The sequence below is a fragment of the Lynx canadensis genome, chromosome F1 (assembly GCF_007474595.2).
Source record: "Lynx canadensis isolate LIC74 chromosome F1, mLynCan4.pri.v2, whole genome shotgun sequence".
NCBI classification, from domain to species: Eukaryota; Metazoa; Chordata; class Mammalia; order Carnivora; family Felidae; genus Lynx; species Lynx canadensis.
Window position 1 is genome coordinate 35265868 of NC_044319.2, and position 25424 is coordinate 35291291.

At 41.5% G+C, this 25424-nt stretch overlaps 2 protein-coding genes across 5 annotated transcripts in view; both read right to left on the bottom strand.

The window, feature by feature from the left end:
- C4BPA (complement component 4 binding protein alpha) overlaps positions 1 to 3722 on the bottom strand; it is a 28390-nt gene extending 24668 nt beyond the window's left edge. The window contains exon 1 of the mRNA XM_030302944.1: positions 3487 to 3722. The gene's annotated coding sequence lies outside the window, so the exon portion shown is untranslated. The remainder of the gene's footprint in view (positions 1 to 3486) is intronic.
- A 4754-nt stretch (positions 3723 to 8476) lies between these two features.
- Positions 8477 to 25283, bottom strand: C4BPB (complement component 4 binding protein beta). Of its 4 annotated transcripts, XM_030301716.1 has the most exons (7): positions 25126 to 25283; positions 18181 to 18357; positions 17487 to 17657; positions 16087 to 16263; positions 10860 to 10953; positions 9234 to 9360; positions 8477 to 8689 (listed from the first exon to the last, which is right to left on the bottom strand). In XM_030301716.1, exons 2-7 carry the CDS (start codon positions 18236 to 18238, stop codon positions 8537 to 8539), a joined length of 780 nt encoding a protein of 259 aa, XP_030157576.1. In that variant the 5' UTR covers positions 18239 to 18357; positions 25126 to 25283; the 3' UTR covers positions 8477 to 8536. The 4 variants fall into 4 exon arrangements, with proteins under 4 accessions (XP_030157576.1, XP_030157577.1, XP_030157574.1 ...); XM_030301717.1 differs by lacking the exon at positions 25126 to 25283 and having other exon boundaries at positions 9293 to 9360; positions 18181 to 18730; XM_030301714.1 differs by lacking the exon at positions 25126 to 25283 and having other exon boundaries at positions 18181 to 18728.
- Between the last annotated feature and the right edge of the window lie 141 nt (positions 25284 to 25424).

The window sequence follows — 25424 nt, forward strand, 5'->3', positions numbered from 1 at the left end:
TTTAAGTTCTACTTTCTTGGCAAATTTCAATTATATAATACAGTGTTATCAAATATAGTCCGTGTGTTTTATTTTAGATCCTTGGAACTTCTTCATCTTATATATGAAAACTTATAACCCTTTACCAAGCTCTCCCTATTTCCTCAACCCTCCAGCCCCTGATAACTGATTGTTAGGTTTCTTATTGAAGCAAAAATCTTTTCTCTTCTCTTTGTTGTTGTTTTTTTTTTCTTTTAAGCTTAAGGTCTAATTCCCAAAGTCCTAACTGCTTCCTTTGTATCTCCCAGGCACCTCGAATCCAACATATCCCAAATGAAACCCACTGTCTTCTCTCCAACACACTTGACCCCCGTGTCAAAGATCTCAGCTAAAGTAATCATCTCCACACAGCCGCCCAGACTAGAAACCTGAGTCATCCCAGCCTCCTCTCTCTTGTCCCTTCCCATATTCAGAGTCTCCAAGTCCTATCACGTTGGCCATAGCAGCACTAGAATCTGCCACTCTCTCCTACAACCCTTGTCCATAGTCCGGGTTTAGGCTGTCGTAATTCCCTTCACCCACCCTCGGCCACTGCAGAAACCTCCAAACAGGTCTAAGCCAGCTTCCAGGCTGATGCTGTTATATTCCTAAAAAGCAGTTGGCTTGAAACTCCTGTGGTCCTCCGTTTACAAGGTTTCCATACCTCTCCCAAACATCCCTCTGTTTCTGCTCACTTAAAACACTGCACTTCAACTTCATGCAGGTGCTTACCTTTTCCAAAACACATCCTGGATTTATTGAAACACCTGCAAGCATTTGCATATAATACCTCATGTGCATGGATGCGCTTAACCTCCAAACTCCTCTTAATTCACTGTCCAGGTCAAATGTCACCTCCTTAATGATGAATTGTCCAACCCCACCGAGAAATATCAGCCTCCTCCAGGCTCCCCTAGTATTTTGCTGATGCCTCAGTTGTAATACCACATTGTATCGTATCTATTCACTATCTACTCACTTTTGCCTCCTAAAATAGATTGTGGGTCCCTTGGAGACAAAGATGCTTGTTCAACTTCCTGGTGCTGATCTGATATTGGAACCGACACATAATAGTTATCCAATAAATGTGACATAAATAAATCAATATAGTTTTCCCTTCCGAGTGAGAAGGATTAACTGCCTTCCCGAGGACCAAATGGAATAATATCTGTGAAGTGCTTTGCAAGTTGTGAAGACATAAATGATACAGTAAGCCCACTTTCCTCACTGGTTCTTAGTGAACTAAAGAGTATGGTGACTCGGTGGGCCAGGGGTGGTATCCACCGTTTGCCATCACTACTCCCTGTGGTTCTTCAGCAGAACCTGCACAGGATTCAGCAGACCACAGAGGATGGGGTTGGAGGCTAGGACTTGTGAGCCAAGGACCTGAATTTGAGCCTCAGTCAATACCACAGTCTAATTCTGTGATCTTGAAGAAGCCATGTCAGCTCCTTGGGTCAGTTTCTCATCTCACAAATGATGACAGGAAACTTAGGTCATCTTTCCATTCCATACGAAGTCTAGAATTCTATTAGCTGCCCACTGAAAAGCTAAGACTTCCCTAGTAAATATCCTCGCTTTCAATGACATCATCACCTTTTGAATTCCAATAAAATTGAAACCAACTCAAGAGCTACAGTCAACGTGACAGGTGTGTGGTGGAAAATATCATTGGTGGGATGCCTGGGTGGCTCAGTTGGTTAAGCATCTGACTTTTTTTCTTTACTTTTTGTTCATGTTTACTTTTGACAGAGAGAGACAGAGCACAAGCAGGAGAGGGGCAGAGAGATAAGGAGACACAGAATCGGAAGCAGGCTCCAGGCTCTGAGCTGTCAGCATGAGCCATCAGCACAGAGCCCGGTGCAGGGCTCAAACTCATAGACTGTGAGATCATGACCTGAGCTGAAGTCAGATATTTAACCGACTAAGCCACCGAGGTGTCCCTGAGTGACTGACTTTTTATTTCAGCTCAGGTTGTGATCTCATGTTTTGTGAGATTGAGCCCTGCGCTCTGTGCTGATAACACAGAGCCTGCTTGGGATTCTCTCTCTCTCTCTCTCTCTCTTTCTCTCTCTCTGCCCCTGCCCTACTCTCTCTCTCTCTCTCTCTCTCTCTCAAAATAAAGAAATAAACATTTTTTTAAAAATGTTATTGTTAGGCGTACTGCAGTACAATTTGAGAGGCGTTAGGAAAATTCTCAGCCCCCAAATTTCTCCTTCCATTAGAGATTATTTTTTTCATTTTTTAGAGGGAGAGTCAGGGAGAGTGGCAGAGAGAGAGAGGGAGAGAAAGAGAGAGAGGGAACCTTAAGCAGGCTCCACACTGAGTACAGAGCCCCATACAGGGCTGGATTCCATGACCCTGGGATCATGACCTGAACCAAACTCAAGAGTCAGACACTCAATCAACTGAGCCACCCAGGTGCCTCAGTTAGAGATTACTTTTTAAGTATGTGTATTTATTTTGTCTACGCTTCCTCTTTTAAAACTCGGATGCCTCTGGAAAGGGTAATATTTTTCTTCGGTCTCAGCTGATATCTCCTTGTTTATACCTGCACGCTCAATCACATCACTTTAAGATTCCAGAACTAGCTTCCACACTTTCACCTCTTTCCTAGAATCTCTTTATCTACATCAGCTCCTTGCTTGTGTGCTCATATTATATTCAAGTGTACCAAACCTTCTCTGATACTTCTGCCCACTCTGGATACTTGAATTGTCATTCTCCTTGTACTACCATATTTAGCGAGAGAATGGGAGTCAGCTAAGAGTGGTCAAGGAGTTGGAATGAGGACAAGAATAGTACTGTGTCTTGCCCAACCAAGAGAGAAGGAAATTTCAAGAAGGAAGGGTAATCAACATTGCCAGATTCAGAAAGTGAGGAAGATAAAGGAGGTGAAAACAGTTAAGGTGTCTAGCTTCAGAAACTAACTGGAGGCTGACCAACGTCTTCTCATCATCAAATCAAAAGATCTTTCTTTGCTGGTGGTGGTGGAGGAGACGTGGAATGGTTAATAAAATCTCCAAAGGGCACTGCACCAATTTTTAGAAGGTAGACTATAAAAACCAGGTCTTCTATGGACCCCTCTGGGTAGTCTGGTCTACCTGTCAGAGGTATCCTAGTCTTAAACTCCCCTATGTGGAGAGATAGTAAAGAATCAATGAACCAACACGCTCGACCTTTAGATACAATAACAAGAGTGACATCTTACTTCCTTTCTGCTTTAGTTTATTAATATGCATTATTATTCCCCCATTTATAGTAAAAAAAAAAACAAAAAACAAAAAACATTGAGGCTCAGAGGGATTAAAAGTACTTGTGAAATCACATAACCTCCTAAAAACTTCTGGAAAGATTTCTGCTGCAAATACCCCCAAGTGTGTGTTTGTCTTATCTTTCTAATCTTGTCCTCCTTAAAGGGCCAAACCACCAGCCTTTTCCCCAAGGTACCCCAAATAATCCACTGACCTGCGGGTAGCTGAGGAAGAAGCAGAAGACTCTGTCGTGGTGCCTCAGGTTGTTTCTCAAGGGAGAAAAGCGTCTGGATCTCTAATAGTTTTACTTCCTCCCCAGATCAGAGTTTACCAGACTACCCTGAAGCTAGCTGGTAATTGCACCACCAAAAAGTCCCTGAATTCAGCCCTGTAGTTGACTGGTCAGGGATGGCTGAATTGTAGTGGATGGGGAGAGACTTTCTACCAGCCTCGTGAATGATTAACGGAAATAAAGCACTGGTGTTTACCTAACCCTCTTCCTCTGCACCAACCCTCATCCTTGATAACATGTTGCAATCACTTATTTGCTCCTCCGCCAACCATTTCCCCTAAGTGGAAAGACAATATGAATTTGATGCCAGAATTCTTTTTTTCTTTTCATAAACACAAGACAGACATCCACAGTGCACTCCAGCTAGCCTAGAAAACTCAGATACTGTAGGGTTGAGACTAGGTCCACGAAAATGATCCACTTCCCATGATGGTAGGTCCAGCAGGCCCTCCTGGGGCTCAGGGACTGGTGACTTTACCCTCTGCAGGTGTTCATTCCACCCCAAGATGGTAAAAGGGGGGGGGGGGGGGGGCGGTTAACAAATTCACTGAATCCCTGCCATATGCCGAGTTGCCTGGAACAAATCAGCACTCAATACGTGTTAATTAACGACTACCCCCACAGCTACTACTGCATGCTGGTCACCAGATGACTTCCAGAAGTTGGTCAATTATTGAGCGCTGCTCAGAGAAATGCAATGAAGGGCCAGCATGCTGGTGATCATACAGATCTAGGAAGAACCCCAAACTCTGACATTATCTAATTAACGTTTTAATCCTCAGGATTAAGATTTGTGTGCTCAGGAGATTGCTATTAAAGAGCAATTTTTCCCAATAACTTCCCTTTTTCTGTCATAAACACCAAGAGTCTCATGAAGGTCTCAGAAAAGATGGAGTCGAACCACCATAGAAGCTTTGACAGAGGTAGGAGATTTGAGCTGGGCCTTGAATGAAAAGTGGAAATATTAGATGAAACTGAGAACGCTATTAGAGGTTAAGAGAACATAACCAGGTCACAAGGTGAGACAGATTTGTTGACCGACCGAAATGAGAGTAGAGGAGGATTCCAGATTGTGCCAGGTCTTGAGAGCTAAGTCGAAGGAAATACCACCTTTCAAGGGGAATCTTCAAAATACCATTTCCCAATCTCTTGGAGTGCTTTTCCTTACTCTCCACAGTGACTGCTCCAAATTTTTCTCTCCAAGTCACCAAATAGTCTTCCTCTCAGCAGGCGATATTGCCTCCTACTCTACCACACAATCGTTCCTCGGCTTCTCCCCACCTGAGATTTTCTCTCCTATTCACTCTTGTTTCAGAAGAGATCTCTTTTGCTCTTTTTCTCATTTTTTTTTATTTTTTTTTTTAAATTTTTTTTTCAACGTTTATTTATTTTTGGGACAGAGAGAGACAGAGCATGAACAGGGGAGGGGCAGAGAGAGAGAGAGACACAGAATCGGAAACAGACTCCAGGCTCCGAGCCATCAGCCCAGAGCCTGACGCGGGGCTCGAACTCACGGACCGCGAGATCGTGACCTGGCTGAAGTCGGACGCTTAGCCGACTGCGCCACCCAGGCGCCCCTCTTTTTCTCATTTTTGAGGTGACTTTCATCCTGAAATATTCCCCAAATCTTGCAAAAACCTCAAATTCCATTGATCTTCTGTCATGAGATACTTAACTCCCCAGGTCTCCTGTGTTTCCTGCCTACTCTTTCTTGTTAGTCCCTCCCTGGCCCTCCCGTTGTGGCCTTCCAACCTGACTTCTTCCCACACTTATGGACACAGCTCTTTCAGGCATGTCCTTATCTCCAAGTTTAAATTTTTTTAAACTCATGTCACGATTTCTTGGCAGCCCCTAATCCTGCTGCTAATCTCCTTTCTGAAACACTTCTCCTTTGGCTTCCATCGCCCTAAACTTTCTTGATTCCTCTCTCTTACTAAGTGCTTCGTTCTTCTTACCTCCTTTTCTCTTTCTCATCCCCAAATATAGATATGTCCCAGGTTCTCCTTTTCAAAAATTTTTCTCTCCATATATTTCATTATTGTACCTGCTGTCGTGGCTTTAACTCTTCCCTGTAAGAGAACTACCCCCACAACTACCTCTTTTTATTATTTATTTATTTTTTTTGAGACAGAGAGATACAGAGCATGAGCAGGGGAGGGGCAGAGAGAGAGCGAGACACAGAATCCAAAGCAGGCTCCAGGCTCCAAGCTGTCAGCACAGAGCCGGACGCAGGGCTCGAACTCACAAACGGCGAGATCATGACCTGAGCCGAAGTCAGACGCTTAACCGACTGAGCCACTCAGGCGCCCCCACAACCACCTCTTTATACCTGATCACTCTCCTAAATGCAGACTGACAGTTTTTGTTGCCTAGTGGACATCTTACAAACACATTACACTAGCGCATCCAAAGGGAACTACTCATTTCCTGTCCAGAAGCCTCACCTTCTGACCCCAAGATCAATCCAGGCTTCCAGGAATGGAATTTCAAACTCAGCTTTAAATCCTTCCTCTCCCTCATCCTCCAATGTTTGATGAGTCAAGAAGTTTGATGAGTTGTTTTTGATTTTCCAGTTCTCTCATGTCTAGTTTTCTCTTTCTATTTCTGCCACCACACAGTTCAGGTCACCATTGTCTTCTCCGGCAGCCCTTTATGTGGTTTCTCTGCCTCTGTTCTTTTCCTACTTCGACCTGTATATACTACATACTGTCATGAGAGAAATCTGTGTTCGGTCCCTATCACTTCCTTTCTTGAAAGCCTTCTATCTCGGAAACTAATGTGACAATAAATTTCATATAATAAAAAAAAAACAAAACTCATCAAGTTGAACACTTACACAAATGCACTTTATTTTTAAAAAAAAAGAAAAGAAAGCCTTCTATCTCTTCTCACCGCCTATCAAATAAACATCAAATTCTCTAACATGCTCTTTAAAAGCCTCCATAAACGGGCTTTAATGTATCTTTCCAGCCTTCTTTCTCATCACTCCCCATGCTTTATCCAGGCCAATCCAGGCCATGTGCTGTCCCCTAGACATGACCCATCCTTCCTGCCCCTGCACAACATTTTTAAAAAATCATTATTAGAAACTTTCTTTCTCTTTCTTTCTTTCTTTCTTTCTCTTTCTTCTTTCTTTCTTTCTTTCTTTCTTTCTTTCTTTCTTTTAGAGAGAGAGAGCACACGCAAATGGGGGAGGGGGCAGGGGGGGGGAAATCAATTTAAAACATGAAAGAACTTTCAAAGAATCAACACCTGCAAGTTCATTATCCTAGGACAACTGTTTTCATTTGTGCCTTGCTATCGCCTGGCCCTTCTCTACAAGAATAAAGGTTTTACATAAATGCGATCATAAGTACTTAATATTATGTATTCTACTTTTACTTAGGATTATATTTTTAAGATTTTCTGATCATAACACCATTGAAGGTTGCGTTACATTTGGTATGCCATAACTTACTAAAACATTTTCCTAAGATTTGACATTTCAGGTGTTCACAAGGTCTCACTAGTATAGACAGTATAGGCAATAACAGAATGAGAGGCTTCAAATTAAAAAATCATTTTGCCCAAGTTAGACTAATCTGAGGAGTGGGTTTACTTGGTTCAGAAGCTTAAGACTCTTTACGACCCTCTTGCTATATTTCCCAAACCTTCTTTCAACTTGCCACGTCCCCTTCCTTAATTTTCATCTCTCAATCCTCCTCATTTTTTTAAAAAAAATTATTTATTTTGAGAGAGAGAGTGTGTGTACGAGTTGGGGAGAGGGGGAGGGAGAGAGTCTTAATCTCGATCTCACGACCCTGGGGTCACGACCTGAGCTGAGATCAAGAGTTGGATGCTTAACCAACGGAGCCACCCAGGCCCCCCAATCCTACTCACTTTTAAAGGCCCAACTAACCGTGACTTTTCTTAACAATTTTCCTGCCTCCACTTCCTCCCAGACAGGAGGCCTCCTCCTGGAAGCTGAGCTCCGATGACACATTCTTCTGTGAAAAGTGTTTATTACATTCTAACCACCCTGAATGGATGATATGGGTCTATCATCTTGTGTCTATTAATAGACTGCGGGCTACTTGAGAGTTTCTTATTCCGAGGTCTTATTCTCCTTCATAACTACACCGAGGGATGTTCCATTAGTTCAAGCTCTCTTAGAAGTTTTCTTTGTATTTTATCCAGGTTTCCTATGTGTCTTGGTAGAGAACAAAGTGAGAGATGAGAGAAGTTTGTCATATCATGGCAGTATGACATCTTGGTAAGTAAACCGTGGGATTCTTGCTTATTCTGCCCTCAAAAAAAAAGAAAAAAAGGAGAAGAAAATAGGTTCACTTACTTTTCACCATCTTAAATTTCCGATGCCGGGCTGGGTTTCATCTAAATGTGGTAAGCAATATTACTGCAGAAGATTTAGAAACGTGGTTCCGTAAACAGGATATAGGGGAGACTCAGAAGACACAGGTTAGGTCCTAACTCTACTTTTGTCTCAATAGGTCGTTTTAAGGATATAATTATTCGGAGTCTATTTTCTCAAATTGAGAGGTTAATTTTTGCCTCATAAGTGTTGGTTAATTTGAGGTTATTTTGTGCCTCACCATTTGTGTCTCATTAAACTATGAGGCATCCCCCTAGCTGGGATCTGAGCTTCCCATTCTCCTCATGGACAGAAAATTAAGTCCTTCACTCCCCATTGATGTGCTGCTAAATTCTGGTCTTAAACAGACAACCACCACGTAAGAGCAGCACACACACGCTCACACTTTCACATACTCTCTCTCTGCCTCTGTTTCTGTCTCTGTCTCTGTCTCCGTCTCTCTCTCTCTCACACACACACACACAAGGTGTTTTATGCAACTACAGTTGGTTACTGTACAGTGAAGCTGTGTTTCAGTCTAATGAGAGAAAAATCTGAAACTGGTTTTAGAACCAAGAAGAAGGTTTATTCATAGGGTACTTTTCTATGACCCAGCCTGCTCAGCTATAATGTCAGGGCATCATTTTTTGGCTGCAGCTTGGCTTTCTGAATTTCCAGAAAATATTTTAGTTCCTCCATCGTTAAGGAATTTTCCTTGAGTCTTTTCATAAAGTTCTGCATGGCTTTGCAAAGGTCTTTCGTCTCCTGAAAGGCAAGCTGAAAAAGAAAAAAATTTTTTTTTCAAGTAAGTTACAGCTTAAGAACTGAGATTCTCTGAAGCCATATACTCCGAAGCTAATGCATAGCGTTTAGGTCCCTGATCTGGGTATTCAACGTGATGAATCACTTAAATTTTTCTAGCTTATGTATACTTATTGTTATCCCAGTAATAAAAAAAAAAAGAGGGATCTATAAAAGGGATCTCAATGAAAATTGATCTGTTCAGGGTTTTTTAAAATCTAGAAGAATTTCAGAGACTTTTTACAGCAATACATACAAGTCTAAGACATGAGTATATAAAACTCGCTCTGTAAAGTCCATGAGACAATAACTCTTACCAACATGTCCTCATGAGGTGTTTGTGATGATGGTGGTGAATGAGAACTTCTCATGTAAAAATACGAATTAATAGTTTATGATCCCTCTTCTACAATCGGGCCAAGGCCAACTCTTCAAAAACATCCCACAGTGAACAGATATTTACTGAGCATGTGCCAGGAGATACAACTGTGAACAAGACAGACAAAAGCCTACTACTTACAAGCACCCGCTCAAACTTAGTCTGTGGAATTGGTTTGGGGGCTTCTTGGATCAACTCACAGACTGGAAGTGCACTGCTCCACTCCCCATCAACGCACCGTTGGTCCCGCGTGCCCACCAAGTGGTACCTGAACAGACATTAGAATGGCAACAACACTTAACCTTTCCACTTCTGATCTGAGCTAAGGCAGCCAACTAAGGTTGGTTTTGTATAGTTGTTTTCCGCATTTCATATGGTGATAGGATCCACCTCCCTGAGCCTTAATGAATGCTTAAGTTATTTCAGTATTACAAAGCAGCCATCAACTATAGTCACTCTCCTTTTGGGGGTGGAGAGGACCCAAGTGATAATTCAATCTGTAAAACATGGACCAGTGAGATCTGAATACGTGTGTTCACACACAGTTGTCGGGTGGAGAGGGTGAGGGACGAAGTGCTTCATCATTCAATAACTTAAAAAAACATCTGCCATCTACTCTCTAAAAAGGAGTGGAAAGCTAGAGAAAATCCTCAAATAAATCTTAGGAAGGAGATACAGCTTTTAATCAGAAAAAAAACATGCCCACTGGAAGTTTATAATGAGACTGAAATGCTAGTGAAGCAACATGACCCTGAGTTAAGAAGGTTGAAGCCAAGGAAAGAGTAGGTAATCTGTAAGCTAGAGGATGAGGTAGTCTAAATTAAGGTTAGAATTTAATTAGGATGTATTAAAGCTCTATAAATCATTCTCTTTCTTTTTCTTTTTTTTTTAAAAGGATATATATTTTTTAATTCAAAGAACTGCAAATAGGAAACCAGATTGGGGGGGGGGGTGGCAAGCTGGGACAATAAATCATTCTCTTTCTTTACCTCCATGTGTTCTGTGTTTCTTTGAGTTTTTGTGCTGAGAGTCTTTACAAAAAAACATACATTTTAAATATCTTCTCTTGTCTTTTTTTTTTTTTTTATTTGAGACAGAGTGTGTGCACAAGTAGGGGAGGGGCCGAGAGAGGGGGCAAATGAGAATCCCAAGCAGGCTCCATGCTTAGCCCAGAGACCAACATGGGGCTCAAGGCCATGACCCTGGGATCATGACCTGAGCTGAAATCAAGCATCGGACGCTCAACCCACCGAGCCACCCAGATGCCCCTGTCTCAACTAAGAGAAAAAAAAATGTAATACTTTAGGATAAATACACTAAATACTTTAGGATAAAGACATGAGTCTATCTTTTAGAGATTGGGGACATCTGGCAGTGGCCAAAGCAGCTCTCGTCAGAATGAGCTCAGACTCCTGAAGCAGTAGGAAGTCAGGGCACGAGGTGACACAGGCTGGGTCACTCCCCACAACAAAGCTACCAGTCAATGGGCAAGATCTCACTTTGTGGGGGTTTTTTTAATAATTTTTTAAAATTTTTATTTACTTATTTTGAGGGGGGGTGAGAGAGAGAAAGAGAGAGAGAGAGAGAACGTGTGCAAGCAGGGGAGGGGAAGAAAGAGAGGGAGAGAGAGACTCAGAGTACAGGGTCCGCCCTGGGGCTCAACCTCACAAACTGTGAGATCATGACCTGAGCTGAAATCGGATACTTCACTGACTGAGCCACCCAGGCGCCCCACGATCTCACATTTGAAAGGCTGCATACACTTACCTGTCTTCACAGTAATAAGTAATGGTCGAACCTAAGTTGAAATCTCTTCCCTCAAAATAGCCATGAGCCGGATTCCCAGGAGGGCCACAGTCTCCTGAGAAACAGGAGAACAGGAACGACGGTCATGAGTTACGCTCAGTTAACAGCACCCCCTAAGTTTAGCTGTCTATGCGGGATCTTAGAGCACCTTCTCCATTCACTTCCTTCTGGTCAGAATCATGTTTATCCTGGGAGAGACTGCCTTCTCCTGCTCATCCGCTGAGTGATTAGGAATGGGGGAGTGCTTTCTGATTGGCATGAGTTTTGAGGAAAGGAAGTTTAAATTGTAGAGATCGTCAGGGTACAAGAAAAGAAAAATTAAACCAGAGGTAGAGGTGGGAGTAGCAACTCCCTAAGAGAGGAGATAAATGGTGGGCGTTCAAATGGAGGCTGACGTTCTCTGTGGGACAGAAGTGTGCAACACAAGAGCTTCAGAAACGCAGGATACAACTGGGAGGAAAGATGAGTCTATAAAATTGTGGAAAGAGAGTTGGACAAAGTACGAGATGTTGTGAATTTTGGGTTCTGCCTCTTCCACAACCCATGATTTTATCCTTCTCGGTTTCCCTCCTAACCTATGAGATGAGCAGGTTAAACAGAATTATTTCTTAAGTCCCTTTGAGCTCTGAGATTATATACATCTAAACATGATGATCAAGGTTAAAGGGTGAATGAAGAATAATTACGTAAGTATATATTTATGGAAACATAAATGCCTTCAAACCAAATAGTTGAGTAAAAACAGCAAAGCATAAAAGAGTATGTGTTAGTACAGTACATAGTATGTGATACTATGTATTATAATAATACATACAAATGGAAATGTAATTATAATAATAGCATAAAATGCTATTTTTGTAAAATACACTCATGCATCAACGTATATGAACAGAAAAAAAGCCTGAAAATTATATATCAAAGTACTCTGTTACTTCTGGGTAGTAGGTTTGTAGGTAATTAAATGTTTTATTTTCTGTATTTTTTTACACCACAGATATTTTCTTTGAGACGTTAATAAATAATTTTTAGAAGATCAAAAACTGAGTTCAAAAGCTGTATAGAGGAAAGGAAAAAGGATTTCCATGAGTTGATTAAGGAACCCCAGTACAGACAGGGCTCTCCTGGTAACTTTTAAGAGTACAGTTTTCAACTGAAAGAGATAATATGGATCTTGGGCCTAAGCAGAAAAGAATCTGCTTTACTCGGGGACCTAAGGAGCTTTCTTTAGAATTGGGCAATGAACTAACACAAAAAGACAGAGATCCTGCATTTCAGAGCTAGAATCGGAAGTACTGAATTAAAAGAGAAAAGAAATAAATTCTTTAAACCTGTGTCAGGCTAATAATAATGATGTTATATGCTTGTAATTTAACTGCCTACAGTATATATGTATGTTTCAAGTAACCCCTAACTCCTTGAAAGAGGCTACATATAGTTTGTGATTTTAAACTGCTTATTGGGGCACCTGAGTGGCTCAGTCGGTTGAGCATCTCTTGATTTCAGCCCCGGTCCTAATCCCAGGGTCATGGGATCGAGCCCTGCATCAGTCTCTGTGCTGAGCATGGAGCCTTCTTAGGATTCTCTTTCTCTCTCCCTCTGCCCCTCTCCTCCACTCACGCTCTCTCTCTTTCTCTATAATAAAATAATTTAAAAAATTAAAAATAACAAAAAGCTGCCTATTATTTTAATAGCTACTGCCAAAATATATCTACAGAATGATATCTCTTTTCCTCACTGACATCAGTGACTAGCCCCTCATATCATGAACGATGTTAGGTGAAATCATTTTTTTTTTATTTGCTAATTTGATCAGTAAAACATGTGTATCTAATTTTACTATTCATTTCTGTAATTATTAGTTATATTCATTATCTTTCCATAAATTTGAGGACTATAAATGCTGTTTGGGGGCTAATCTTGGAATTGTCTAGCCTCAAAATTTGCCATAAACATAGGGGAAGGGAAGCAAAAATGAGATAAAAACATGAGAGAGACAAACCATGAGATTCTTAAATACAGAGAACAAACTGAGGGTTGCTGGAGGGATGTTAGGTAGAGGGATGGGTAAATGGGTGATGAGCATTAAGGAGGGCACTTGTTGGTGTGAGCAATGGGTGTTAAATGTAAGTGATGAATTACTAAATTGTATTCCTGAAATCATTATTACACTATGTGTTAACTAACTTGGATTTAAATTAAAAAAAAAAAAAATAGGGGCGCCTGGGTGGCTCAGTCAGTTAAGCGTCTGACTTCGGCTCAGGTCACGATCTCACGGTTCGTGAGTTTGAGCCCCGCATCGGGCTCCGTGCTGACAGCTCAGAGCCTGGAGCCTGCTTCGGATTCTGTGTCTCCCTCTCTCTCTGCCTCTCCCCAGTTTATGCTCTGTCTCTCTCTGTCTCAAAAATAAATAAAAACATTTAAAAAAAATAAAATTAAATTAAAATAATAAAAAAATAAATAAATAAATGGGCCCCAAACCTTAACAGACACCTCATCAAAGAACATATACACATGGAAAATGAGCATATGACAAGATGCTTGACATCATTTGTCATCCGGAAATGCAAATTGAAACAAGGAGATACCATAATACAACCATTAGAGTGGCCAGTCTGGAACACTGACAACACCAAATGCTGACAAGGATGTGGAGCCACAAGGCCTCTCCTACGTTGCCGGTGGGAATGCAAAATGATACAGCCACTTTGCAAGACAGTTTGATGGTTTCTTAGAAAAAAACTAAATCTACTCTTCCCATAAGAGCCAACAATCGCCCTCTTCGGTATTTATCCAAAGGAGTTGAAAACTTACATCCACACAAAAACCTGCACCCGATATCTATAGCAGCTTTCCTCATAAATGTCAAAACTTGGAAGCAAGCAAGATGTCCTTCAGGAGGTGATCGGATCGATAAACTTATGGTACATCTGGAAACGGGATATTATTCAACGATAAAAGAGAATTAGCTGTCAAGCTATGAAAAGACATGGAGGAACCTTAAATGTATATTTCTAGGTAGAAAAAAAGGCAGTCTGAAGAGGCTACATACTATATGATTCCAAATATATGACATTCTGAAGAAGGAAAAACTATGGAAACAATAAAAAGATCAATGGCTGAGATGGGCGGGGGAAGTAGAGAGACCAATAAATAGAGCACAGAGGATTTTTAGAGCAGTGAAAAGACTCTGTATGATGTTATAATGATAGATATACATCATTACACACATGTCCGAACCCACTGAATGTAAAACACCAAGAGTGAATCCTTAGGTAACTATGGATTTGGGGGGAATATGATGTATTAACATTGGTTCATCCTTGGTAACAAAAAAAAAAAAAAAATAGTACTAATCTGGTGAATGATGTTGACAGTGTAGGAGGCTGTGCATATGCGGGGATAGGGAGTGTATGGGAAATCTCTATACCTTCCCCTCGGTTTTATTATGAATCTAAAACTGCTCTAAAAAACTAAGTCTGAAAAAAATTAAGTCTTTAAATAAATAAATCTGTAATGTTAGATATGTACCCTCCCAAAGGAGATTTCAAACTCAATTTTTTGTTTTATACCTTTAAATTTGAAACTCTTGGGGTGCCTGGGTGGCTCAGTCGGTTAAGCGGCCAACTTCGGCTCAGGTCGTGATCTCGCGGTCCGTGAGTTCGAGCCCCGCGTCGGGCTCTGTGCTGACAGCTCAGAGCCTGGAGCCTGCTTTGGATTCTGTGTCTCCCTCTCTCTGACCCTCCCCCGTTCATGCTCTGTCTCTCTCTGTCTCAAAAATAAGTAAACGTTAAAAAAAAAAAGAAACTCTGGGTAGAATTCCATTGCAATACCAGTCTGTCCATGCAGGACCGCGGTATATCTTTTATTTAAGTCTTATTCCATGTCCTTCAGTAAATTTTCATATAGGTCTCATGAATGGAATTATTTTTACATTTCAATAGTCACATCATAATGATTAGAAAGTAATACTATTGATTTTTCAATATTTATTTTGTGTCCAAGAATGAAGTTTTTTAGTAGAATATCTTGGATCTTTTAAGTATGTTTTACAAATAAGTATATCCTGTGACTTACCAATCATTCTAGGAATCTATCCTACAGAAATAATAGCATAGACATAAAGATATATGTATATGTATACATACATAACATTCGTTTCAGCATTGTTTGTAATAGCAAAAATACAGAAATAGAACAAACGTTCATCAATACTAGAGATATGGAATAACTGATGGTGTATCCACATTATTTTTTAAAAGCAGGAGATAGAAAAAACAAATAAATAAAAGCAGGAGATACAGCCACATATACTGATCGAAAAAGATTCCCATGTATAATGTTACATAAAAAAAAAAGATTTAAACAATACATAGCACAAAGTCCCATTTTTGTAAGTGTATATGTGTGTAGATATGTGTGTGTGCATTTGTTTATTTTAAATGTCTGCATAAACATAGGAAAAGACATGAAGCAAACACATTCCTACTAATTTCCTCTGAGAAGTGTGAATTACCATGTTAGAAGGAGGTACTTCTAATATACGTTAGAAGGAGGAGGTACTTTTTTTTTTATTTTTTATTTTTTTGAGAGAAAGAGACAGTGTGTGAGCAGGGGGAGTGGCAGAGAGAGAGGGAGACCCCGAGTCCAAAGCAGGCTCCAGGCTCTGAGCTGTCAGCACAGAGCCCAAAGCGGGGCTCAAACTCACGAACCGCGAGATCAACACCTGAGCCAAAGTCAGACACTTAACCCACTAAGCCACCCAGGCGCCCCTCAACTCTTATTTTATATAATTTTGCAATGGATGAGATGTGGTCCTCTTCCCCTGTTTTCATGTATTTTTCAAATAAGAACTGTAAGGCATTATCATGAAACAAACAAACGAACAAAAAAGTCAGATGCCCCAAACTATCCTGTGTTGGACTTAGTAGGAAAGGAATCCTACTTGAGAGGGGAAATAAAGTGTTCATTGTTTGGATGCTGTTTGTTTCACTGGAATGTATCATTTGAGGTGAGTTTTGGCTCTGTGAGCTCCATTTGTTTTCTGGCTTCTTCCGAGATCCCAGACCCTTCCCAGATACAAAAAAAAAAAAAAAAAAAGAGGAAAACATCATTGCAGGGATGTGACAAATGCCTAGGGTGTCCCTCTGGTCAGTGTCTTTGGGTTGGTGCTTGTTTCTCTGACACTTACTGCTTTTGCAGATGGGTAAGGGAGGCATCCAGGTGTGGTCGTTCATGCACTGACTCCAGTTGCTGCCCTGGAGGATATAGTTCTCATTGCACTTAAAAGTGACTTTGTCATTCACATTCACAGGACCTGAGAAACTGGGTTCGCCATTCACCAGCACAGGGTCGGGACAGTGGCCCACTGAAGAAGAAAACAGGAAGTGATCGGAAAGAGCAGGAGAAAGTCCGCCACTGCAGAGGCTAGACCTCCTCAGACTTCAATGAGAGAATAGAAATCAGAACTAAAACTGTACTTTGTAACAGGGAATCCTACATGGGACCAAATCGTATCAGTGCAGGACGCGAAGGGACTAGGTTGGCCTAAGTGTGGTAGGAAAGGTCTTGGTCATGCACAAGAGTGACAGTTGGCACTTGAACTTACGAAAAGTAACTAAGCACATAACTGGAAATGATCAATGGCATGTTCATCATCCTGGTAAGCTTTGCTGAAAATACTTCACCCTATGCTGGAGGCAAGTTTTTCCCTCCCTTTCCTCCATGAATAGACACATCACTCATCAGTTTGTACTTTGTTTCATTTTGCTTCCCCCCCCACCCCTCCACCCCCCCACCCCCCCACCCCCCCCACTCCCCCCACTCCCGTGAAAAACAGGAGAGAAGATGAACTTGCTGGTATAAATACAGGATAAACATTTGGTGTGCTTTAGGTATCAAGGAGAACAAAGCCAACTATTCCTAAAAATACTAATAATAATGAGGATATTGACCAGTTATTCTCTGTCTCTACAGACACCACAAGTGAGTTTTGTGAATTTGAGCAAATCACTTGGATCTCAGTTCTCACATCTGTAAATTGAGAATATAAATGTTTCCCAGTTCAAAAGTCATATGATGGATGAAATAAAATATGACATATTTACTTCAAAATAATAACCATGCAAAACAGAATCATTGAGAAAAAAGATTAGTTACATGTTGACGATTGTTGAAGCTCAGTGATGAGTGCATATGACCTGATTTTGCTCTTTTCTCTTTTGTATATATTTACAATTTTTATGTTATAGAAATTCTATAAATAGATTTCTATAACATAAAAATTTTAAAGGAGTATGATATTAAATTAGACCCCCCCCCAAGGCAGTTTTAATATATGGTAGAAATTCTTCCCTCCCTGCAGGGGTGATTGAGTCTATTAATTCTATTAATCAACTAATTAAATCAACACTGAGCAAGAGCTGACCATGTACCTTGTAAGAGAAGTTCCACCCTGGGGTGCTTTAAAAATTAATTCCCAGAAGTTGAGAATTTTTGTTTTACAAAGTTTTAACGGGGCCTGCGGGAGGTAGGATGTGTAAGAGCGGAGTGAGATGACAAGATACACAAAGAAACAAAATTTCAACTCACATTGGCATGTGGGAGTGGGATTATTCCACTCCCCAGAGGCATTGCAAATAAAGGTTTTCTCTCCTACCAGGTGGTAGCCCTTGATACAAAAGTAAGTCCCCAGAATTTGTCCTTCGACCTTCTTTGCAACAAATATGCTATATCCCACTGGGGGGAGTTCTGGACAGTTCTCTGTTGGAAGGAAAAAGAAAACAGATTCACTTGGCATTATCACGTGTTGTGACGAGGCTCCGTTAGACAGCCATCCGAGTGTCCTTTTCCTGGATTATTGATTCTCCTTCCTTGTACAATTCCATGTCCATGTATATCCCCATCCCCACCCTTCCCAAGAATTCCCAAAGTTTTGTTTTCAAAAGGATAACGGGCATTACATTCAATTCAACCATGAAGATACAATTCCCTTTCCAAATAGCATTTCTGGAGTTTATAACAGACAAGACCTCTCAAGATTTTGAAATTGGTGCTTTTTGGTACCAAATTGGTACAGTTAACCACCCACTTCATAGAGCAGAATTATCATTAAATATTTACTAAGCCCCTACTGAGTACAGGGCATTAGGCCAAGTCATTTGACATTTTTCAATAAAGGAAATACATTTCATTGACTTAAATTTCATTAAAACCATAGACAGCATGCTTCGTACCCCACAGGCTGATATCAAGTACCCTAGAAACTAATCTTAAGCATACGCACCATATGAGGCAGAAATCGGCCACACAACCACAAGATAGCACACAACCCGCAAAAACATCTTGCGATCAGTTGCTTGACCCAGGCTGGAATTAACCCAACACAGACAACACGTGGTTTGGATCAAAGTAGGAGATACCAACCACCTCCCTCCTGGAGATGTTGTATTGATTTCTCTTCCTAGGAAGAATGAAAAAAAAATTCTACCAAAGGAAATAAGAACAGCTGTGAGGAAGTTAGTACAGGGAGCGATTTTGCAAAAACACAAAGGGGCGGCTGATGAGCCGCCCGTTTTAAAATTCAGTTTTAGAAACTGCCTGGTTGTGTCATGCAAACCCAGTTGACCAGGCCCTTTGAACTGCAGACGGGCCAGATGGTGTTACCCTGACTCTCAGTTCTGTCAATATTTGCTCGTGTTTACCATCCAGCTTCTGTGACTCTCTCCAGCGTTGCGGGCGGGGGTGGGGGGGGACCAATCTCTGGTGCTTTGCCAAGTGAGACCCAACCCTGAGTGCCACCTCTCTCAAATACCAGGTGCCCCAACAGCACCGAAGGCTGAAGACGAGAAGGCTCAAGGAGTGAAACTAACCTTACCTTCCTCTGACCTTCCGGATCTATGGCTCCCAGCAAGGAGCTGATCCCAGTTACTTCCAAACCTGAGAAAAACTCCAGTCCTGCGGGGACGCTTCGTCCTCATTTGCCAGGCCTGTGCCAGGGTTTCCATCCTGTGGGTCTTTGGGAGGCAGGATTTAGCCTGAGTCCAGAGTCAACCAAATGATTTTCCAAGGGAAATAAGGGAAAAGCTTTGGTCTCGGGAATTAAAACACGTAGAATTGCTTTTGGGCTCTCCTACCTTTTATTCATTTATTCATACATTCATTCGTATTTATTTGATTATAGCAATTAGCTGGTTGTCCATGCTCCAATGATAAAATTGGGGGTAAAATTCCTCCAAATGTTTAGGTTTTAATGAAATAATATAAAGCATCATAATAAATATAAGGCATAAGGACACAGTAACGTCTTTTTGGGGGGTTTTGGGGGGATGTTTTTTATTTATTTTGAGAGAGAGCGTGAGAGTAGGAGGGCCAGAGAGAGAGGGAGAGAGAATCCCAAGCAGGCTCTGTGCTCTCAGCACAGAGCCTGATGTGGGGCTTGATCCCACCAACTATGAGATCAGGACCCGAGACAAAATCAAGAGTTGGACGCTTAACCCACTGAGCCACCCAGGGGCCCCTGGACAGAGTAAGGTCATAAATGTTCTTCTCTTCTCCATCCGTTATCATTACTTTATGATGATTTGTTCATGTGTTCTCCCACACGAGACTGTTAACAACTCTAGGACAAAGATTGTGCCTAGTGTATTTCTATGTCCTTTCTTGGCACTCCATAATGCAAAGCAGAATTGTCTGCTAAGTAAATCTGAGCAATGCAGTACAAATAAAAAGAACATAGTCATACAGAAACTGTACCACAGCCCCTCAAATCCATACTGATAATGTATCATTTACTGTATATTACCTTTATGATTTCTCCATATCTTATTTTCACTCAAATAATATGTGAATTCCTATAGGGCAAGTACTCTGTATTTTTTGTCTTTTTTTTTAATTTTTTTTTTTGACGTTTATTTATTTTTGAGACAGAGAGAGACAGAGCATGAATGGGGGAGGGTCAGAGAGAGAGGGAGACACAGAATCCAAAGCAGGCTCCAGGCTCTGTGCTGTCAGCACAGAGCCCGATGTGGGGCTCGAACTCACGGACTGCGAGATCATGACCTGAGCCGAAGTCAGATGCCCAACCGACTGAGCCACCCAGGCGCCCCTCTTTTTTTTTGTTTTTTTAAAGTAGACTCCACAGCCAGCATGGAACCCAACGTGGGGCTTGAATTCACAACCCTGAGATCAAGACTTAAGCTGAGATCGAGTCTGACACTTAACTGACTGAGCCACCAGGGGCACCCCTAGTGCAAATACATTTTACAGTATAATTCTCAAGGGTGCCCCGGGTGGCTCAGTCAGTTAAGCATCCGACTTCCGATTTTGGCTCGGGTCGTGATCTCATGGTTCCTGAGACATAGCCCTACACTGAGTTCTACAATGACAGCCAGAAGCCTGCTTGGGGTTCTCTCTCTCCCTCTCTCTCTCTGCCCCCCCCCCTTGCACACTTGCTCGCTCTCTCACCCTCTCAAAATAAATACACTTTAAAAAAGTGAAGTATAATTCTTTTTTTATTTTTTTTTATTTTTATTTTTTAACGTTTTATTTATTTTTGAGACAGAGAGAGACAGAGCATGAACGGGGAGGGGCAGAGAGAGAGACACACACAGAATCGGAAGCAGGCTCCAGGCTCTGAGCCATCAGCCCAGAGCCCGACGCGGGGCTCGAACCCATGGGACCGCAAGATCGTGACCTGAGCTGAAGTCGGCCGCTTAACCGACTGAGCCACCCAGGCGCCCCAAAAAAGTGAAGTATAATTCTTGAAAGAGTAAATAACATGATATTCATATTAAGTATAACATGAGTATGTGTCAAACATTTTGCTCATGAATTAATGAGAGAACCATTAAGAGGCTACAGCTAATTCAAAGAAGAATTTGAGGAACAGAGATTTATGTGTTCAGTCAAAGGCCTTCTGAAGTGACTCTTCTAATCGATGTAAAACTGACTAATATCATACATGGCAACACCCTGTAATATTTGGAATCAGCTTTTCTAACTCATGGAAATTAATTGAATCTCTCTCTTCTGGACAAAATTCATTTGCTTTGTTATCAGGAATTGTTTGCATTGTTTTCAGAAAAAGAATCATTTGCATTCCAAATTAACCTCTAGTCTTATAGAGATGTAAAAAAGAATGACAATCAAAATTTCGCACTCCTGTGAAATTGATAATCCCTGAGAGGGTCTACAAAACAATATTCAGTAACCTACTGAAAAATTTCTCCAGTGATTTTTTGTCTCTTTTGTTAAGCTTTGAGTAATTTTTCTTAACACACTACATATTCTACTTCTTGAGGAATACAAGTTCCCCAGTACCTACTGTATATATTGTTTGTACAATAAATGATTTTTAAAAAACAGAAAATTGGGGCACCTGGGTGGCTCAGTCAGTTAAGCGTCTGACTTTGGCTCAGGTCATGATCTCACAGTCCGTGGGTTCGAGCCCCACGTCGGGCTCTGTGCTGACAGCTCAGAGCCTGGAGCCTGTTTCGGATTCTGTGTCTCCCTCTCTTTCTGCCCCTCCCCTGTTCATGCTCTGTCTCTGTCTCAAAAATAAACATTAAAAAAAATTTTTAAAAAACAAAATTTTGTTTCCTCCTAAAATTAGGAATTTGTTTATTCCTAAATGAGAAATTCCTAAATACCTAAGAAAATAGAGCATTATTACAGGAAATAATTGCAAGTAATTCTTCATCTCAATGGTTTATTTCGGATGCATATTAGGGCTTCAGAAAGGCACTATATTATTTAGAATATTGTTTTACTAATATTTCTCTATGCAATGTAAAAATATTTACACTAAGTGAGATATATAGAGATTACAAACAACCTCACAAAGTTTAGGTCCAATTTTCCTGTCAAATAAATTAGAAGAGAACTTTGTTTTCAAAGCTTTTGATTTTAGGATTACATATAAGGGAATACAGGACTGCGTGTTTTATTATGAGCATCTGAGCTTAGAAAAATTAATGAGAATCCAGAAACCCTTCTAGACCTTTGGATGTTAAGGACAGTTTGATCGAATCCAGATTGTTTTCTGGAGAACGGGGCTAACAGGTCAAGTGCAGAAGTTGTACTGACTGGCTAGCTTGCTCCACAAAGGAATGGGCTGACAGTGATTAGTAGAAGACATAAGGAGGTGAGCGGGGATGTCAGCCAGGGAGTCGTGGGAAGTTAAACTGTTGTGTGCGCGTAAGGTTTCAAGAAAATTGGGAAACGACATTTCGAGAAGTTCTCTGGTATGTTATGAGTGGATTCCCTTTGGTCTTTGTCATGATAATTCAGAAAAGATTTAAAATGCTTCTCCACCTTTTTTTTTTTTTTAAATATGTATCAAGTTGATGTCTCTTGAATATCTCGCCAAGAAAAACCTGGGCCAGAGAAGTAACCTTTACGCAGAGTACGTGAGAATAAAACGAATATAAATTTCTTTAAAGGTCTAATTGTTCATGAAACATTGTAGAGTAAGCATTGGCGGGAAGTCAAATGAGAGACTTCGTGTGGCCTCTGTGCTCCTTCCTGTTGGTGACCGTGTAGGCAGGATTCCGGTAGCTCCCCAATAGCTATGTGGTACTGTTGGGGTAGAATCATTTTGAGGATAATATGTTAACTTCACAGAAGGACAGAGGGGCAGAAAGTCCTGGATGACTGGGGAAGCTCCATTCCAGTCCTAGACTGTTTCTTATCTCCACACCGCTTCTCTCCACACTTCATTGTGGATGAGAGTAACCTTCTGTCGCAGGTAAGGTGCTGTTCTCTGGGGTTTGCTGGCACCTTCTAATCTGAAACACTGACGAATCCAAGAAAATAAGGGTCTACCAGTGTTTGAGTAAAATGACCCAGGAATTTAAATTCAGAGAAGAATGTTTAATAGACCTTATTAGGGGCGACGGGGTGGCTTCGTCGGTTAAGCGACCGAGTTCAGCTCAGGTCAGGATCTCGCGGTTCCTGAGTTCAAACCCCGCGTCGGGCTCTGTGCTGATGGCTCAGAGCCTGGAGCCTGCTTCGGAGTCTGTGTCTCCCTCCCCAACTCATGCTCTGTCTCTGTCTCTCTCTCAAAAATAAACAAACATTAAAATTAAAAAAAAAAAAAAAATAGACCTTACTAAGTTATGCCCAGAGACTGTTTCCCTTTCCAGCCATAAATTCTAAAAAGGCAATGGACAAAAGAGGAGAGAACCTGGCAAATGAAAACTGAATGTAAACAAGAACGTAAGAGGTTCACTAATGAAGAAAATGCAAATGGATGAAGAAGCTGTTGTTCTCTGCAGGCTGTGTGGTTGAAGGCACGACATGTTTTGAGGCGAGGCTCTATGAGATCTGCAACACTGCTTCCCAAGGGTTCCTGTGCTTGTGAAATTATTTAATTGCAAGGAGAAACTGGTCTCTTGAAGGTGACCTAGTTGTCGCGGGCAAGGTGCCGTGTAATACCAACAGGGTAGGTAGGTGCCCTTGGGAACCGGAACGGAGCTCTGAAGTGAGTTGCCCTGCCTGTGGTGATGAGCAGTGGGGCATCGGCTTCACGGAAACAAAAGGAGACAGACTATGCACCTTGAGGTTAAGAAAAAGAAAACACCACACACCCGGGGGAGGCTTAGTGAAACTATGTTGTTAGAATACAAATTCCTAAATATTCTACAATGTCTGGTTTAAAAATCTAAGTGTTTCAGAATCCCATATATTCTTCTCCTCTGCTTAAAAAAGCTAATATCAAATAGATGTCTCCTGATTTTTTTTTTCTTAATGTCAAAGAAAAGAAAGGGAGATGGGTTGTGTCGTTATCATCTGGCTTCTGCTTTGCTGCCCTGAGGTCAAGACCTCCCCTAAACTATCTGTGAAACGTACATGCATCTACCTTTTGGGGGTGGGGGTCAGGGGGCCCTTAGCTTTCGTCAAATTCTCTAATGAGTTCAAGACCATGAAAGTGGGTTTGTGGCAGGATTCCCGCACCGAGAGTCGTGGCACTGAGGCTTTTCTTTCCAGGAAGCCATTTTATTTGTGCCGGCACTGCTCACTTGGGTTCCTATTGGAACTGAGCCCCGAATGCCACGTGGCATAGTTTTTAATATACTTTTTACTTTTTTGTCTCCCATATATGGTAACACACAAACATGTAGTCTGAGGGGCGCCTGGGTGGCTTGGTCGGTTAAGCGTCCGACTTCGGCTCAGGTCACGATCTCAGGGTCCGTGAGTTCGAGCCCCGCGTCGGGCTCTGTGCTGACAGCTCAGAGCCTGGAGCCTGTTTCAGATTCTGTGTCTCCCTCTCTCTCTGCCCCTCCCCTGTTCATGCTCTCTCTCTGTCTCAAAAATAAACGTTAAAAAAAAATTTTTTTTTAAAAACATGTAGTCTGATTAAGTGGTCTCCTATTACGAGGTCCGGAGGGATGTTGTCACATACATGTGTAACCAGGTTGCCTTGAGGTTTTGGGGTTTTTTTTCTTTCCTTAGGGAAGGGACCCTACCACGGGTTGGATGGTGCAGAATACTTCGAGACAATAAAGCATGGTGATGATGGCTGTTGCTGGACTGACACAGGAAGTGCCGGTGGGGTCGTCACCAACCTGGGCAAGCTAGTGAGCCTGAAGGCTGATCTCACAGTGAGTCCCCAGTGAAGATCCAGGAGAGGTTAAAGATCTGATATAATAATTAAGGCTACAGAAATCAGACAAATAATGACCATCACCCAACACCGGGGCACTGTCTGCGGAGTCATTTTTTAATACTGGTATCTTTATTAAAGTTTCTAGCTGCATTAAAAAAATAGTCTGGGGGTGCTTGGGTGGCTCAGTCGGTTAAGCGGCCAACTTCAGCTGAGGTCATGATCTCATGTCTCCTGGGGTTCAAGCCCTGCATCAGGCTCTGTTGACAGCTCAGAGCCTAGAGCCTGCTTTGGATTCTGTGTCTCTCTCTGCCCCTCCCCCACTTGCACTCTGTCTCTCCCTCTCAAAAATAAATAAACATTAAAAAAATTAAAAAAAAAAAAGTTTGTTATAGGGGCACCTGGGTGGCTCAGTTAGTTAAGCATCTGACTTCGGTTCAGGTCACGATCTCATGGTTTGCGGGTTCGAGCCCCACGTCAGATCCTCTGTCCCCCTTTCTCTCTGTCCCTCCCCCTGCTCATGCTCACTCTCTCTCAAAAATAAACATTAAAAAAAGTTTTTAATAATAAAAAATAAAAATAGTATATGTCTGTTGGTCCCTCATTGTTATATATCATACCATTTACCTTGTTCTGAGGTGTGGGCTTTGACAAAAACTCCATCAGTGTTGAGGTAAGTCACTTAGTGTGTTCATTCACCTACTTGTGAAATAGGGAAAATGATTGCAGACATGCTTAGCCTTCTACAGATGATGGCTGGACCGCTGAATAAGATAACCCCTGCAAGAGTGCCTGGAGACTGGAGACTGGAGTCACCAGTCAAAACACCAGTTGGAAATATATATATATATATATATATATATATATATATAGTCCAGTAATTTGAGAACCTTCTTAAAGAAGCTAGTTGCAAAAACATTTTGCAC